This window comes from Nerophis lumbriciformis, linkage group LG25 (assembly GCF_033978685.3).
Source record: "Nerophis lumbriciformis linkage group LG25, RoL_Nlum_v2.1, whole genome shotgun sequence".
In the NCBI taxonomy this organism is placed as follows: Eukaryota; Metazoa; Chordata; class Actinopteri; order Syngnathiformes; family Syngnathidae; genus Nerophis; species Nerophis lumbriciformis.
The window spans coordinates 28,826,073-28,843,105 of record NC_084572.2 but is presented as its reverse complement, the minus strand read 5'-3'; the positions used below and the strand labels follow the sequence as shown (position 1 = coordinate 28,843,105).

General features: G+C 40.2%; 1 protein-coding gene across 2 annotated transcripts; it reads right to left on the bottom strand.

Moving 5' to 3' along the window:
- Positions 1–660: 660 nt before the first annotated feature.
- On the bottom strand, positions 661–15,457 carry tnip2 (TNFAIP3 interacting protein 2). 2 transcript variants are annotated; one of them, XM_061984124.1, is made up of 6 exons: positions 14,794–15,457; positions 6,799–7,098; positions 5,429–5,515; positions 5,093–5,356; positions 1,348–1,458; positions 661–1,275 (listed from the first exon to the last, which is right to left on the bottom strand). In XM_061984124.1, exons 1-6 carry the CDS (start codon positions 15,085–15,087, stop codon positions 1,012–1,014), a joined length of 1,320 nt encoding a protein of 439 aa, XP_061840108.1. In that variant the 5' UTR covers positions 15,088–15,457; the 3' UTR covers positions 661–1,011. The 2 variants fall into 2 exon arrangements, with proteins under 2 accessions (XP_061840108.1, XP_061840110.1); XM_061984126.1 differs by having other exon boundaries at positions 661–1,272; positions 14,794–15,456.
- Between the last annotated feature and the right edge of the window lie 1,576 nt (positions 15,458–17,033).

The following is a 17,033-nucleotide window of genomic DNA, read 5'->3' as shown; positions in this document are numbered from 1 at the left end:
ATTAAAAATTAGACAGTACATTTTCCTAGTTTTAAGTCGTTTATTACACATATATGAAAATAAAGTTTATTACACAGTATGTATATACTTTAATAAAAAATATACAGCACATATTTCAAAGTTTTTAGACTATTTAAAATACAAAAATTAAACAAATCTTGTTCAAGCAATGTTGCAGATAGTAAACCATCAGAACGGGAAACAACTGATCCTTTCAAAATATTTTATTACAAAAATAGTTGACCAATTTAAAGACACAGTAACAACAGTACCACAGGTTCCAAAATATCTGTATTATTTATACACTAGTAAATAAATACATTTGTATAGATATATTTTTTAATTCTCAATTCATCTAACCAGTACAAGAATAGCTTTTCTGCAGGGGGTTTATTTCAAATAATACATTTGACAGAGTTGAATAAATAAACATATATTTGGTGTATATAAATATAAATATATATATATATATATATATATATATATATATATATATATATAAATATATATATATATAAATATAAATATATATATATATATATATATATATATATAAATATATATATATATATATATATATATACATATATATATATATATATATATATATATATATTTATATATATATATATATCTTTTGGAATAAATTCTTATTAGCTCAAAAGATTTCTAGCACCAACTTGATTTTGTGATTCAACACAGAAGCTTATGTTTCTACGGCACTGTGCAAAAGTCTGGGGCCACGATTGAACAGAAAATTCCAAATTACCTCCACCAAGGCCGAATTGTGCCGTATTCGTGTTTTGTTGGACTACTTCCTAGTTCCTAGAGAATAGGACAGTTTACTGGTGGGTGGCCCAGGACTTGTGCAAAGTAGCCAACCTGCCACGGTTTCATTTTGGCAATACGTAAGAAAGTCTTGTCCTTCTGACACGTTGAGGTATATGATGATCCGTTACATCCACAGGACGTCACCCGAGTCTTTGTGCTCCAAAAAACGAGGTCTTTGCCTCATAGCGTGGCGCACTCTTCGCAGTGGTTGAGATACTCGGCGGCGGCGTCCTCGTTGAACGTGGCGAGGCAGCGCGGGCACTGTAGGTCTGATAGTTGTGCGTTTAAGGCGGGGTTCTGTGTTGTCGAGGAAGGGGCTGGCTGGCGTTGCGTGGCGGACTTGTTTGTCCTCACCACGTGCTCCACGGTGTCCCTGTGCCGCCGCGAGGACACCCGGTGTCCGATGTGGACGTGACACAGAGGCACGTCCCTGCTCGCTCCCTGCTAACCATGGCAGATTTTAGCACAAAGCCAGCGATAAAAACCACGGGGAGGGTATGGTTGTGATTATGTCACCTCGTTGTGTCGCTTCAGCTGACAGATCTGCTCTTTCAGGTCCTGGATCTGACCCTGCGCTCGCTCGCGGTCTGCACGCTCCGACTTAAAGTCCTCTGTGTAGATGACCACCTGAAGACCACAAATAATAGATCAAAGTGTGTACCAAATCATTAGCATTGCGATATTAGCATGCTAGCTTTTTTGCAAATTGTACATGTATACACCTCAACCTCAAATATTTTGTTACTTGACAAATGATACCTGATAGTATATGTAATACCTGTAATACAGTATATTTTGGTACTTGACGCATGTTACAGTTAGAAGTAGAGATGTCCGATAATGGCTTTTTGTCCAACTCTTAATTACCGATTCCGATATCAACCGATACCGATATATACAGTCGTGGAATTAACACATTATTATGCCTAATTTTGTTGTGATGCCCCGCTGGATGCATTAAACAATGTAACAAGGGTTTCCAAAATAAATCAACTCAAGTTATGGAAAAAAATACCAACATGGCACTGCCATATTTATTATTGAAGTTACAAAGTGCATTATTTTTTTTAACATGCCTCAAAACAGCAGCTTGGAATTTGGGACATGCTCTCCCTGAGAGAGCATGAGGAGGTTGAGGTGGGCGGGGTTGAGGTGGCGGGCGAGGGGTAGGGGATAGCTGGGGGTGTATATTGTAGCGTCCCGAAAGAGTTAGTGCTGCAAGGGGTTCTGGTATTTGTTCTGTTGTGTTTATGTTGTGTTACGGTGCGGTTGTTCTCCCGAAATGTGTTTGTCATTCTTGTTTGGTGTGAGTTCACAGTGTGGCACATATTTGTAACAGTGTTAAAGTTGTTTATACGGCCACCCCCAGTGTGACCTGTACGGCTGTTGACCAAGTATGGTTGCATTCACTTGTGTGTGTGAAAAGCCATAGATATTATGTGACTGGGCCGGCACGCAAAGGCAGTGCCTTTAAGGTTTATTGGCGCTCTGTACTTCTCCACTCCGTACACGGCGTTTTAAAAAGTCATACGTTTTACTTTTTGAAACCGATACCGATAATTTCCGATATTACATTTTAAAGCATTTATCGGCCGATAATATCGGCAGTCCGATATTATCGGACATCTCTAATTTGAACCTTTTTATCTGAATTTTTTTGGCGCCACCCTGATCCCTTTGCTTAAACATGGTTAAAAAAATAAATAAAAACAATTCTGAAAAACGTTTACTTTTGTTTAGCTTTCTTTTCTTTTATTCCAGCACTTCTTACCTATTCCCTTGTTAACAAAAAAATTCAAAATTCTGCAAAAAATGAGGTACAGTGCTGTAAAGTGCTGACAATCGGCAATGACCCTTCAACAGGGTGTGAAACCGTTAGGAGGTAAACGGATAAAAAAAGAAGCGATTCTGCAAAAATGAACGTCTGCCCAATAATCAATCCTTTTCTTAATATTTGAGGGAGATTTTTTTACTTTTGTTTGGTGACTTTTTAAAACTGCAGAGAGAACGCAGGCTTCCTTCAGACGCACACTGGTGAGAAGGCTTCTCCCTCGGGGGATTATGACTAAACACTGAGTCACATGCACGTCACTAATTAGATGACGAGTCATAAAGCGGCAATACTGACGAAATCCAAGAAATTATTTAAAAAATGCTTTAAGTGTTAATCACCGCTCTGCAAGGTTTCAACACTCTCTGCGCTGGACGCTTTTAACAAATCAGAAGCATTTGTACACGGTTAAAACAATTGATCTTTTATAAATATTTCAGAAATAATGTATCAACAAGCTTTTCTATGACTCTCACCTGTGTTTTTTCTAAAAAATTGTGTACAATTTCATCAACAATCATATTTTATAATTTTGTTTATGGAGTGATATACCTAACTAATGCCATCATCTGACATACATGTACTCAAATTTATCATTACCATTCGCAAAAAATCTAAATAACTTCAATAATCAATAATTGTGTTATTATTGTTATTGCTATAAAAAAGTATTTTAATTTATTAAAAAAAAAAAAAATTGAACACTGCTAACCAGTAGTCACAACAACACTTCCTCATTATGCACCAATGACGATTACGCCGAGGTTGCATTCACAAACCCTCGGAATTATGAGCACCAACATTACAACAACATGTAAGTCCTTTTTTGCACGTTCTTAAATGTACTGTACTGCTTCAATAATTTTCCTAATTTTTATTTCTTATGTTTGACTTAAATTCCACAAATAATATTTCTTTAATTACAAAAATGTACATGTTTTCCATTTTTTTTAAGTCCGAAACTGTTTTTAAAAGTACTGATTTGGTACAAGTGCGGGTTAAAAGTACATAACACTGAGGTGTATACCTGATAAATTATCTAAAAAAAAGCCAGCATGCTAATGTGAGCATGTGTCAAGTACCAAAATATATTACTCTGAAATGTGTCCCTGAAAAATGTGTTTAAAATGCTAGCATGCAAACGATAACATGCATTGAGTACCAACATATAACTGGAGGTGTATACCTACAAAAGTAGCTAAAAAAAAAAAAAAAAAGCTAAATGCTAGCTTTTTTTTTTGGAATGGGGGGGGCACAGGTCCGGTGGCCATGAATGAAGTGCTGGCTGTCCAGAGTCGGGACCCGGGGTGGACCGCTCGCCTGTGCATCGGTTGGGGACATCTCTGCGCTGCTGACCCGTCTCCGCTCGGGATGGTCTCCTGCTGGCCCCACTATGGACTGGACTCTCACTATTATGTTAGATCCACTATGGACTGGACTTTCACAATATTACGCTGGAACAGACCTGGGCAAATTAAGGCCCGGGGGCCACATGCGGCCTGTTAAGCTTTTCAATCTGGCCCGCCGGACATTCCCAAATATATTTTTTAAGATCTTTAAGATGTAAAGTGTAGATGCCATTATGATGTGCAGTGATGTTTTCTAATGACCGTAAGTCTTGAACTATACAAAGTATTTCAATGGTTGGAATCTGCGCTTTTGGATAATATACCAGTTACTATGGTCATCTAATTAGTTACTATGGTCATCTACGTCACAGCAGCTCAGACGAGGCACCGAGCAGTGTGGGTGGGAAGCGTTTCCACAGACGCGGAAGGAGATTTTCACAATAAAGTTCTAAAGCTTAGTGATGTATCAGATGTATCAGATTGTAGGTGGGTTTATTTTGCACCCTTCGCGTTCATATTTCACTGTTTGTTGCATTTTTGTCGCGTTTCACTCGATTATAAAATATGTAGATGGAAAGGGGGTGTGACATTCATATGTTGTCAATATTCAGTGTTTTATCTTTAATAGAAAAATGTAAAATTCCATTACGTTTTTTAAGGCGGTCTGTCATAACGTTTTTAGCATTCAATCGGACATTATTGTGTGTTCCTAAAAATAGATATACCGGCCCCCAGACACATTTTTTTCTCTAAATGTGGCCCCCGAGTCAAAATAATTGCCCAGGCCTGCGCTGGACCCACTCGACGTCCATTGCATCCGGTCTCCACATCTGCGGTCCTCTCCAAGGTTTCTCATTGTCATTCACATTGACATCCCACTGGGTTGTGAGTTTTTCCTTGCCTTTATGTGGGATCTGAACCGAGGATGTCGTTGTGGCTTGTGCAGCCCTTTGAGACACTTGTGATTTAGGGCTATATAAATAAACATTGATTGATTGATTGACCTTTTTTGCTAATTTTGCAGGTACACACCTCAGCCTCAAATATTTAGTTACTTGACGGTGTGAAGCTCTGCACCCACCTGCTGCTCCAGAGTCTGGATGCGCTCTCCGTCGTTTCGACGTACTTCCTCCATTTCTCTCTTCAGCCGCGCGCACTCGCTCATCTTGTCCTCCAGCGAGCCGTTGAGCCTGGCGATCTCGTGGTGGAGCAAGCCGCTGCTGGCCGAGCCCCGGCCGGGAAGCGGACCCTGGCCCGCGCCCGTCTTCAGGCGCTGGCCCAGTCCTCGGATGTAGTCCTCCCTGCTGGAGTCGTACTTCTGCCACTGCGTGTTCAGACCCTGGACCTGCAAGCGCACGTTGTTGTTTTAAGCCGCACAACACCTGGTGTTTTGATTGTGTGGACCTTGTGTTCTTACGTAGGTGACGCGCTGCTTTAACTGCCGATTCTCCTCCTGAAGCTGACGCATTTGGGCGTCCACGAACCTGTCAGGTGATGCCGGCAGCTGCGTTGGAAAGAGGAAGGAAGCATGAAGCCCAAAGTAAAACGTGCCAGGTCAGACCATATTCAAGACTCTTTTCTCAGATGTGTCATGCAAGTTATTCCTCGGTCCTCACCCATAGAACACTAATACTTTGAGGTAGGGCCATGTCACGATACACGATATATATCTCGATATTTTGCCTTAGCCTTGAATGAACACTTGATGCATATAATCACAGCAGTATGATGAATCTATGTGTCTACATTAAAACATTCTTGTTCATACTGCATTAATATATGCTACTTTTAAGCTTTCATGCAGAGAGGGAAATCACAACTAAGTAAATTGACAAAAAGTGTATTTATTAAACAGTTATTAAGCAGTGGCACAAACATTCATCTCATTTCAAAACAGAAAGTGCAAGATTGTCAGAGACATTTAAAAAAAACAAGCTATTAGTGCACTTTTGTGCATGATGTCACTAAGATGACATATCAAAACAACACTAAATTAAAGTGCACTTTTTGTACAGAACGCCACTACAATAGTTTAAAACAAATAAAGTGCACTTTTGTGCATGATGTCACACAAGATATTTCAATAAGTGTCAAATAAAAATGAGCTGCATAATAGGAAATCAAATAGTGTATGTCCTTCGCTATGTGGTAGCTTACTGCGCACGTTATCTCCTTGACTATTTTTTTCATACAGTGTTTATGTGGAAATGGTTGCTTGGGCATTTCGTGGGTGCGGCACCTAACGGAGATGTTGACATGCGGAGTAAGCACTTTTTATTCTCTAGCGGGTGACTTTTCAAATGATTCTACATATTAGCAGTAATGCTACTTTTTGTAGCAACGCTTTTGCCCCACAGTGGACAAATTACGGTTGTCTGTTCGACATATTCCCGCTTGAAGCCAAACCACCGCCAGACAATGGACCCCCTGCTGTTTTTCTTGGGAATTAATTCTTCCTTCATTTGTTACCAGATTCGCACCTTCTCTCTCTCATATTACCACTCGCACCACAGCTAACGTTACCCATGCCGTACCTCTCTGTTCCACGAGGGCGTATACGTATGTGACGTATGTAAGAAGGTGCGCTTGTTTTAAGTCTCTGTGAGAAGGAGAGACAAGAAAGAGTGAGAAACGCCTGGAGTGTAATGCCCGCAGCTAAAAGCAACTGAGTGATAATGTATACCCGAATATCACGATAAAGGCATTTTTTATATCGCACAGAGACAAACCCGTGATATATCGAGTATATTCGATAAATCGCCCAGCCCTACTTTGAGGCTCACCCACCTTCTTAGTCTGCTGCTGAGCCCCTTCCTGAGCGTCTCCCTCGCCAGTCTTGGTCCTCTCCATCCTGGCCAGCAGCTGTCGACACACTTTCACGGTGGTCCCCAACTGGCCCCTCAGCTGCTCGGCCTCCTCGGCCAGCGAGGTGCACAGCACGGCCCGGGTGGCCTCCGAGCGCTCCCTCTCGCCCAGGGCCACACGCAGCCTTTGGATCTCGCTGTCTTTCTCGTGATCGGGCCCGCTCTGGACTCTCTCCAGGTCCAGGTCCTTCTCTCGGAGCTGCGTGGTCAGCCTCTGGATCTCCTGGGAGATGTACAGTACCAGGTGGGTTTTATACACACGCGAGCTAAAATCTACGTGCAAACCATTTAATGTATATACTGGTAGGGATGGGTACCGTTCACAATTGAACTGATACGGTACCAATTCGCGGTACCTCGGAATCGATACCGGTACTCAACGCTACCAATTTTCTGTACTTTTTTGTGTGTTAACTAGAGATGTCCGATAATGGCTTTTTTGCCGATATCCGATATTCCAATATTGTCCAACTCTTAATTATCGATTCCGATATCAACCGATACCGATATATACAGTCGTGGAATTAACACATTATTATGCCTACTTTTTCCTGGAAAGCAATTATTTGCATAATCCTGCTAAGCATAATACCTGAGATTTAATAATAATAATACCTGTGATTTATATAGCGCTTTTCTAAGTACCCAAAGTCGCTTTACATGTAGAACCTATCATTCATTCACACCTGGTGGTGGTAAGCTACTTTCATAGCCACAGCTGCCCTGGTAGACTGACGGAAGCGTGGCTGCAATTTGCGCCAACGGCCCCTCCGACCACCACCTATCATCATCATTCAGTTCACCGGTGTGAGTGGCACCGGGGGCAAAGGGTGAAGTGTCCCGCCCAAGGACACAACAGCAGCGATTTTTGGATGGTAAGAGGCGGGGAGCGAACCTGCAACCCTCAGGTTTCTGGCACGGTTGCTCTACCCACTACGCCATGCCGCAGCATGAGGCTAAACATTGTCCACCTTTATACCAGTCAAAAGTTTAGAGACACTTTTCCATGCCAATGAATGAGAAAGTGTCTCCAAACCTTTGGTTGGTACTCCATCCACCATCACATTGGTGCTTTACCCTCTAAAATGAGTGAAATTGGGCAAATTATAACAAAAACAGGAGCAAGCGGTAGAAAATGGATGGATGGATAACAAAAACAAACATTCTGCATCCACATCAAAATTAATGGTATAATTTCCTAGACTCTGCAATGTTTTATGGAATGGTAATTAAATTTTTTTTTTAATTTTTTTTTTTAAATTGCACAATATTTGTAATTATTGTTTATTGAATGGATCCCCATTAGCTGACGCCAAGGCGACTGCTAGTCTTCCTGGGGTCCATATAGGACAGGGGTCGGCAACCCGCGGCTTTAGAGCCGCCCTAGTGGCTCTCTGGAGCTTTTTAAAAAATGTATGAAAAATGGAAAAAGATGAGGGGAAAAAAATCTATTTTTTGTTTTAATATGGTTTCTGTAGGAGGACAAACATGACACAAGCCTCCCTAATTGTTATAAAGCACATTGTTTATATTAAACATGCTTCAATGATTCGAGTATTTGGCGAGCGCCGTTTTGTCCTACTAATTATGGCGGTCCTTGAACTTTCCGTAGTTTGTTTACATGTATAACATTTCTAGCAACTTCTAGGACGTGTTTTATGCCACTTCTTTTTCTGTCTCATTTTGTCCACCAAACTTTTAAGTTTGTGCATGAATGCACAAAGGTGAGTTTTGTTGATGTTATTGACTTGTGTGGAGTGATAATCAGACATATTTGGTCACTGCATGACTGCAAGCTAATCGATGCTAACATGCTATTTAGGCTAGCTATATGTACATATTGCGTCATTATGCCTCATTTGTAGCTATATTTGAAGTAATTTAGTTTCTTTTAAGTCCTTAATTCAATTTATATCTCATGACACACTATCTCTATGTAATATGGCTTTTAATTTTTTGCGGCTCCAGACAGATTTGTTTTTGTATTTTTGGTCCAATATGGCTCTTTCAACATTTTGGGTTGCCGACCCCTGATATAGGAGCATACAAAATAATAATGATAAATGATAAATGGGTTGTACTTGTATAGCGCTTTTCTACCTTCAAGGTACTCAAAGCGCTTTGACACTACTTCCACATTTACCCATTCACACACACATTCACACACTGATGGAGGGAGCTGCCATGCAAGGCGCTACCAGCACCCATCAGGAGCAAGGGTGAAGTGTCTTGCTCAGGACACAACGGACATGACGAGGTTGGTACTAGGTGGGGATTGGTAAATAAAAATGGCATTAAGTTGTGTGGGTTTTTAATATGTATTTCCATCCATTTTCTACCGCTTATTCCCTTCGGGGTCGCGGGGGGCGCTGGAGCCTATCTCAGCTACAATCGGGCGGAAAGCGGGGTACACCCTGGACAAGTCGCCAACTCATCGCAGATATGTATTTCTCTTTTTCAATGTAATCCTGCAAATATACGAACACGCAAAATGACTGTTTTGCTAAAAAAAAAAATCCTGACTGTAGGTGAGCACCGAAATCCCCAAAATAACAAGATGTGAACGGTGCCTTGTTTTGGAACTAAATGAATGCGGACATCTGCCACAAGTGCTTAATGGTGATATTGTGCAAGTACCGTTTTGTGAGTAATGTAGCGTCCTGTCCGAAGCATTTGTTGTGTTAGCGAGCAAGAATAGGCAAAGAGCGGCCTTCTGGGAATCTTTGCAGAAGCGCACTGAGCGAGTCAACTCTGCAAAGTGTCTTGCAAATCAAAATGAAACCGCTTCAAAATGAGAAGTAGGTGTGGCGTCGAGCTCGTCAAGGAAGGAAGAAGCCGATTACATAGTTGGTGCTCATCCAGAAGACATTTGGCATTCATCCGGACGGGGGATTTTTCAGCTTGGGTGGAAGCCTTAATTAGTTTAGCAGGATCAGACAAACACATTTACACTGGGCTTTACGGAAGGGTGTGATGTGGGACTAGAAAATAGCAATTTTAGCGGGATTCTGCAAATAATTACCGTATTTTTCGGACTATAAGTCACTTTTTTTTTTTCATAGTTTGGCCGGGGGTGCGACTTATGTGTGAAATTATTAACACATTACCGTAAAATATCAAATAATATTATTTATCTCATTCACGTAAGAGACTAGACGTATAAGATTTCATGGGATTTAGCGATTAGGAGTGACAGATTGTTTGGTAAACATATAGCATGTTCTATATGTTATAGTTATTTGAATGACTCTTACCTTAATATGTTACGTTAACATACCAGGCATGTTTTCAGTTGGTTATTTATGCCTCATATAACATACACTTATTCAGCCTGTTGTTCATTATTCTTTATTTATTTTAAATTGCCTTTCAAATATCTATTCTTGGTGTTGGGTTTTATCAAATAAATTTCCCCAAAAAATGCGACTTATACTCAAGTGCGACTTATATATGTTTTTTTCTTCTTTATTATGCATTTTCGGCCGGTGCAACTTATACTCCGGAGCGACTTATACTCGGAAAAATACGGTAGGTGTTTGAAGGGTGGGGCATTGATCTAGTCGAGGAAGGAAGAACCTGGATTCGATTTTTGATGCTTATCCAGATAAAAGGTGCACATTTTATCCAACGTGGCTTGGGTATTTTATAGAATTACACAAATATTGTGCGAAATATATATTTTTTTTTAAATTACCGTTCCATAAAACTTTGCAGAGTCTAAGAAAGTATACCATTAATTGTGAAGTGGATGCAGAATATTTGTTTTTTTTAGAGATGTCCGATAATATCGGCCGATAAATGCTTTAAAATGTAATATCGGAAATTATCGGTATCGGTTTCAAAAAGTAAAATTAATGACTTTTTAAAACGCCGCTGTACGGAGCAGTACATATCCAGTAAAACATTGACGTAGGCCTTAGTATACTCTGGACTGAAGCGGTGTGCCTCCATTGTTTTTATAGCTGTTGTTTTGAGGCATGTTTAAAAATAAATAAAAAATAATGCACTTTGTGAAAGTCAAAGTATAGTATTTCCCATAGTTGTAATGGGTATCAGGATTATCTCAGGGAGAGCATGTCCCAAATTCCAAGCTGCTGTTTTGAGGCATGTTAAAAAAAAAAAATGCACTTTGTGACTTCAATAATAAATATGGCAGTGCCATGTTGGCACTTTTTTCCATAAATGGAGTTGAAGTTGTTCTCTTATTTTGGAAAACCTTGTTTTTGATTGATTGATTGAAACGTGTATTAGTAGATTGCACAGTACAGTACATATTCCGTACAATTGACCACTAAATGGTAACACCCGAATAAGTTTTTCAACTTGTCGGGGTCCACGTTAATCAATTCATGGTAAAGTTACATTGTTTAATGCATCCAGCGGGGCATCACAACAAAATTAGGCATAATAATGTGTTAATTCCACGACTGTATATATCGGTATCGGTTGATCTTGGAATCGGTAATTAAGAGTTGGACAATATCGGAATATCGGATATCGGCAAAAAAGACATTACCGGACATCTTTAGTTTTTGTTATCCATCCATCCATTTTCTACCACTTGTCCCTGTTTTTGTTATAATTTGCCCAATTTCACTCATTTTAGAGAGTAAAGCACCAATGTGCAGATGGTGGATGGAGTACCAACCAAAAGTTTGGAGACACTTTCTCATTCATTGGCATGAAAAGGTGTCTCTAAACTTTTGACTGGCATAAAAGGTGGACAATTTTAAAGCTGGTCCCAATAGAGGATTGTTCAGCCTCATGCTTAGCAGGATTATGCAAATAATTGCTTTCCAGGAAACTTTTGCAGGGGGCGGGGCATCAAGCTCGTCTGGGAAAAAAGAAGCGTTCATTTTTTTTAATTTTTAATTTTCAAAACCAAAACAATATATAATTATTTTTTAACCTTTAGGGCTCCCCTTAATTTTAGTTCTGGGGACCCGTAAGGATTGTCATCATAAAAATGTTAAAAATAAGTCATATATTAATTTTAAAAATAGTATTCAACGCTTAAATCTCTAGATCCACTTCAGGTCTGTCGATATAAAGTTTTTTTTTTGTTTTTTTTTACTGATTTATGGCTTTTTGTCAAAACCATGTTTTTATGGCAAAAACACAAAATGTGCAAACCCCCCCCCCCCCCCCCCAAAAAAAAGAAGTGGAATATTTACCCGGTAGTATGAAGTAATTGGAGCCCTAAAAGGGTCAATAATAATAACACCTTTGATTTTAATTACAATTATTTGGTGTCCAAAAGTGATAAAACATGAGTCAAACATTTTGTTTTTTACTTTCAACGCTTAAGTCCCGAGATCAACTTCATATTTATCCGTTGATTATAAGTTTTTATAATTTTTTTGGTTTGTTTTAGGTCCTTTTTGCCAAAGAAAACTTAGTCTTTTATTAGGAAAACACACAAAATATGCACTATTTCCCTCCAAAAAATTCCAAGTGGAATATTTGATGTGTAGTAAGTGGAGCCTTGAATATGTCAATAATTCATTAAAACATTGATTTTGACTCATTATTATTTTTGGGCAATGATAGTTTTAAAGAAAAAAGTCTGTTATTAGTCAACATTGCAACTTTTTCTCGGTACATTTCACCTGTTTGCTCTTTTATTTCACTTTGTTTTTGTTGTTTTAATCGTATTTTTAGAATGTGCTGTTAAAAACACTTTTGGACAACCGTCATTTAAAAGTTTAGAGAGGTCAAATTAAATTCACCTGTAGTTCACGTTGGGTTTACCCTGAAATTTTTCAGAAGAAAACTTGTTTTGAATGGTGTATTCAGAAAGTACAATAAATGATAAATGGGTTGTACTTGTATAGCGCTTTTCTACCTTCAAGGTACTCAAAGCGCTTTGACACTACTTCCACATTTACCCATTCACACACACATTCACACACTGATGGAGGGAGCTGCCATGCAAGGCGCTAACCAGCACCCATCAGGAGCAAGGGTGAAGTGTCTTGCTCAGGACACAACGGACATGACGAGGTTGGTACTAGGTGGGGATTGAACCAGGGACCCTCGGGTCGCGCACGGCCACTCTTCCACTGCGCCACGCCGTAGTAGTCAAAAGTTTGGAGACGCCTTCTAATTTATGTCAAACTGTCTCCTAACCAGGGCCGCCCCTCTCAATATGCAGATCAGCCGCTGTAAACTGAAGCGTGTGTACAATATTACTAACCCCTTCCTGCTCTGTCACTGATAAGTATTTAAACACTAATTTCCCCGAACGATTGACCAATCCCCTTACAGCTAGTCTTGTACAGCAGTTGTCCAATCCCAGGTCGAAGTTGTATTTATGTTTTACTGTTTTATTCTGCACTAAAAACATCATCATTGAACAATTTGTTGACTGATTGTTATTTATTACTCCGGTACTCTTGTCTTGTTCTGTATATTGTACAGTATTTTGTATAGTGTTTTGTATATTGTATAGGATTGCTTATTATTTTTATTGGATAGTAGTCTGTTTATTTCAATTCTTAGTTTTATCTTTATTACCTCTTGTGTAATTTATTTTTATCCCATATTTGTTCCCACTACTGCACCTTAAATTGGAGTCCTTAATCTCGTTATATGCAAATATAATGACAATAAAGTCAATTCTCTTCTATTCTATTTATTTCATATGAATTTATTCTAGTACAAAACATGCACCGAATCAAATTAAAGTTTGCTTAAAGTGGTATATATTTTTTTATATATAAAAAAAGAAATAATAAAAAAACAGTATAAAAATAATTTCACAATCTAAAAAAATTGTGGGGGTTCTAAATTAAATTAAATTTAACCAAGTCCGTACTCCACAAACATGTGTTCCAGCTGAACAATCCAAAAGGAGCAGGTGCGTTATGTGGACAAACTGACGCTAATTGGGGAATATTTTTATGAAATGCTATCCTCTTTATTTACTAGCGACATCGAACCGTTGCCCCAAGTAATTTAATATGATGTCATTTCATTTAATGAACCGTATTTTTCGGAGTATAAGTCGCTCCGGAGTATAAGTCGCACCGGTCGAAAATGCATAATAAAGAAGGAAAAAAACATATATAAGTCGCACTGGAGTATAAGTCGCATTTTTGGGGGAAATTTATTTGATAAAACCCAACACCAAGAATATACATTTGAAAGGCAATTTAAAATAAATAAAGAATAGTGAACAACAGGCTGAATAAGTGTACGTTATATGAGGCATAAATAACCAACTGAGAACGTGCCTGGTATGTTAACACAGGGGCGCCGCTAGGGATTTTGGGCCCCATGAAAAGAATCTTTACAGGGCCCCCAACACAGTGTCATTATTTTTTCTGTATTATAATTTCATCATCATTAGGGGCCTCTCTGGGCCCCCCTCCATCATGGGCCCCTAGAATCCGTCTCCTTTAACCCCCCTTTTCGGCGCCCCTGTGTTAACATAACATATTATGGTAAGAGTCATTCAAATAACTATAACATATAGAACATGCTATACGTTTACCAAACAATCTGTCACTCCTAATCACTAAATATATATTTTATATTATTTATTATTATTACTGTCTATTGTGGGCGAACTGTGGTGCTGAACTTCCCCCAGGGATCAATAAAGTACTTATATTCTATTCTAAATCCCATGAAATATTATACGTCCAGTCTCTTACGTGAATGGGCTAAATAATTTTATTTGATATTTTACGGTAATGTGTTAATAATTTCACACATAAGTCGCTCCTGAGTATAAGTCGTTAAAGTCCGAAAAATACGGTAATATATTGTCTTATTTACAAGTAGGCTCGACTTCCGGGTTTGGTCACGTGAAAACACTCAAGCCTGGCGTGTACTTATTAGTGCAAACCCAAAATATGCAAATTAAAGTAAGCGAAGCTCTTTGAAAGTATGATTATTATTACAAAATATGCACCTCAGCTTGTCTGGACGCTTTGAACTCCGTCTCGTTCCTCTTCTGTTTCAGTTTGCAGATCTCCTGACACAAACTCTCCAGCAAGGACTTGGACGGCCCGACCACCACAGATTGGTTGTCGCCCACCGTCACGCACGTCCTCTCGTGGCCGGCCAGCCTGGCCTTGAGCTCGGCTATGATGTTGTCCTTGAGGGCGAGCTGCTTCTCCAGGAGCTCCATCTCCTCCCTGCACTCATGGTACAAAGTGTTGAGGGTGCTGTAGCTCCGCTTCTTGTCCGCGCTGTCGTGATCCATGTCGGGGCTCCGGCGTCGGGTGTCTCGGGGTGGTCGTTTAACGGCACTATTGTCTTTTAGTCATCCGGCACTTGACGAGTATATCCGGGGAGCAGCGCCGCGTGTTGTTAGGTCTGGCTCACCACTCGTTGACAATAATATAACCAAGCGGGGGATTTCCTGGGGAACTTCCCCGCGGACTTTTTTGAGATTCGTCAAAGCGAGCACAGTGTGTCTCCTAGACTCGACGTCGGCCGCCATTGTGAGGTAAACGTTTATTGTCAACACCAAAATTAAGACATAAAACCTTAAATGGTGGCAACAAAAAGTTTAAGCAAGCGAGGAGGCTCTCCACTACTAAGCATTGCTTTGGTGCGTTCACCGGCGGTCGTAAAACCAACATTCAAGCGAAAAGACTCTTACAAAAAATATCTTAACAAAATGGTTTTCAGTTTAAAACTGCTGCACTCAAGTTAAAACATAAAAATGGCATGCAGTTATCACACAGAACATTAAATATTGAGTCACTGAACCAGTGCCAGTGTAATTTACGCAGTTTCCACATGTGCGCAAACGCAGCATCAAGACAAATTACCCAACTGTCATTTGTTAGAATATAATATAATGCACAAGTTAAAAGTACCAATGATTGTCACACACACACTAGGTGTGGGGGAATTTTTCCTCTCCAATTGACCCATCAACCTGGGAGGTGAGAGGAGCAGTGAGCAACAGCGGTGGCTGCGCCCGGGAATACTTTTTTGGTGAATTAACCCCCAATTCCAACCCTTGATGCTGAGTGCCAAACAGGGAGGTAATGGGCCCCATTTTTATAGTCTTTGGTATGACTCGGCCAGGGTTTGAACTCACAACCTACAGATCTTAGGCGGACACTCTAACCACAAGGCCACTGAGCAAGTTAGTGCATGTGCCTCACAATACGAAGATCCTGAGTTCAATCCCGGGCTCGGGATCTTTCTGTGTGGAATTTGCATGTTCTCCCCGTGACTGCGTGGGTTCCCTCCGGGTACTATGGGTTCCTCCCACCTCCAAATACATGCACGTAGGGATAGATTGATTGGCAACACTAAATTGACCCTAGTGTGTGAATGTTGTCTGTCTATCTGTGTTGGCTCTGGGATGAGGTGGCGACTCGTCCATGGTGTACCCCGCCTTGCGCCTGAATGCAGCTGAGATAGGCTCCAGCATCCCCCCCGACCCGAAAGGGACAAGCGGTAAAAAATGGATGCATGGACTTCCCCGCAAACTTTCTTGAGATTCGTCAAAGCGAGCACAGTGTGTCTCCTAGACTCGACGTCGGCCGCCATTGTGAGGTAAACGTTTATTGTCAACACCAAAATTAAGACATAAAACCTTAAATGGTGGCAACAAAACGTTTAAGCAAGCGAGGAAGCTCTCCATTACTAAGCATTGCTTTGGTGCGTTCACTGGCGGTCGTAAAACCAACATTCAAGCGAAAAGACTCTTACAAAAAATATCTTAACAAAATGGTGTTCAGCTTAAAACTGCTGCACTCAAGTTAAAAACGTAAAAACGGCATGCAGTTATTACACAGAACATTAAACATTGAGTCACTGAACCAGTGCCAGTGTAATTTACGCAATTTCCACATGTGCACAAACGCAGCATCAAGACAAATTACCCAACTGTCATTTATTAGACTAGAATGCACAGGGGTTAAGTTAAAAGTACCAATGATTGTCACACACACTAGGTGTGGGGGAATTTGTCCTCTCCATTTGACCCATCCCCTTGTTCACCCCCTGGGAGGTGAGAGGAGCAGTGAGCAGCAGCGGTGGCCACACCCAGGAATCATTTTTGGTGAATTAACCCCCAATTCCAACCCTTGATGCGTAGTGCCAAGCAGGGAGGTAATGGGTCCCATTTTTATAGTTTTTGGTATGACTCGGCCAGGGTTTGAACTCCCGACCTACCGATCTCAGGGC

Coding starts and splice junctions, on each gene's coding strand:
- tnip2 (XM_061984124.1), bottom strand. CDS start 15,087: ATGGATCACGACAGCGCGGACAAGAAGCGGAGCTACAGCACCCTCAAC. Junction 7,099..14,793: donor AAGCGTCCAGACAAGCTGAG/GTGCATATTTTG, acceptor TACATCTCCCAG/GAGATCCAGAGGCTGACCAC. Junction 5,516..6,798: donor CTCAGCAGCAGACTAAGAAG/GTGGGTGAGCCT, acceptor TTTCCAACGCAG/CTGCCGGCATCACCTGACAG.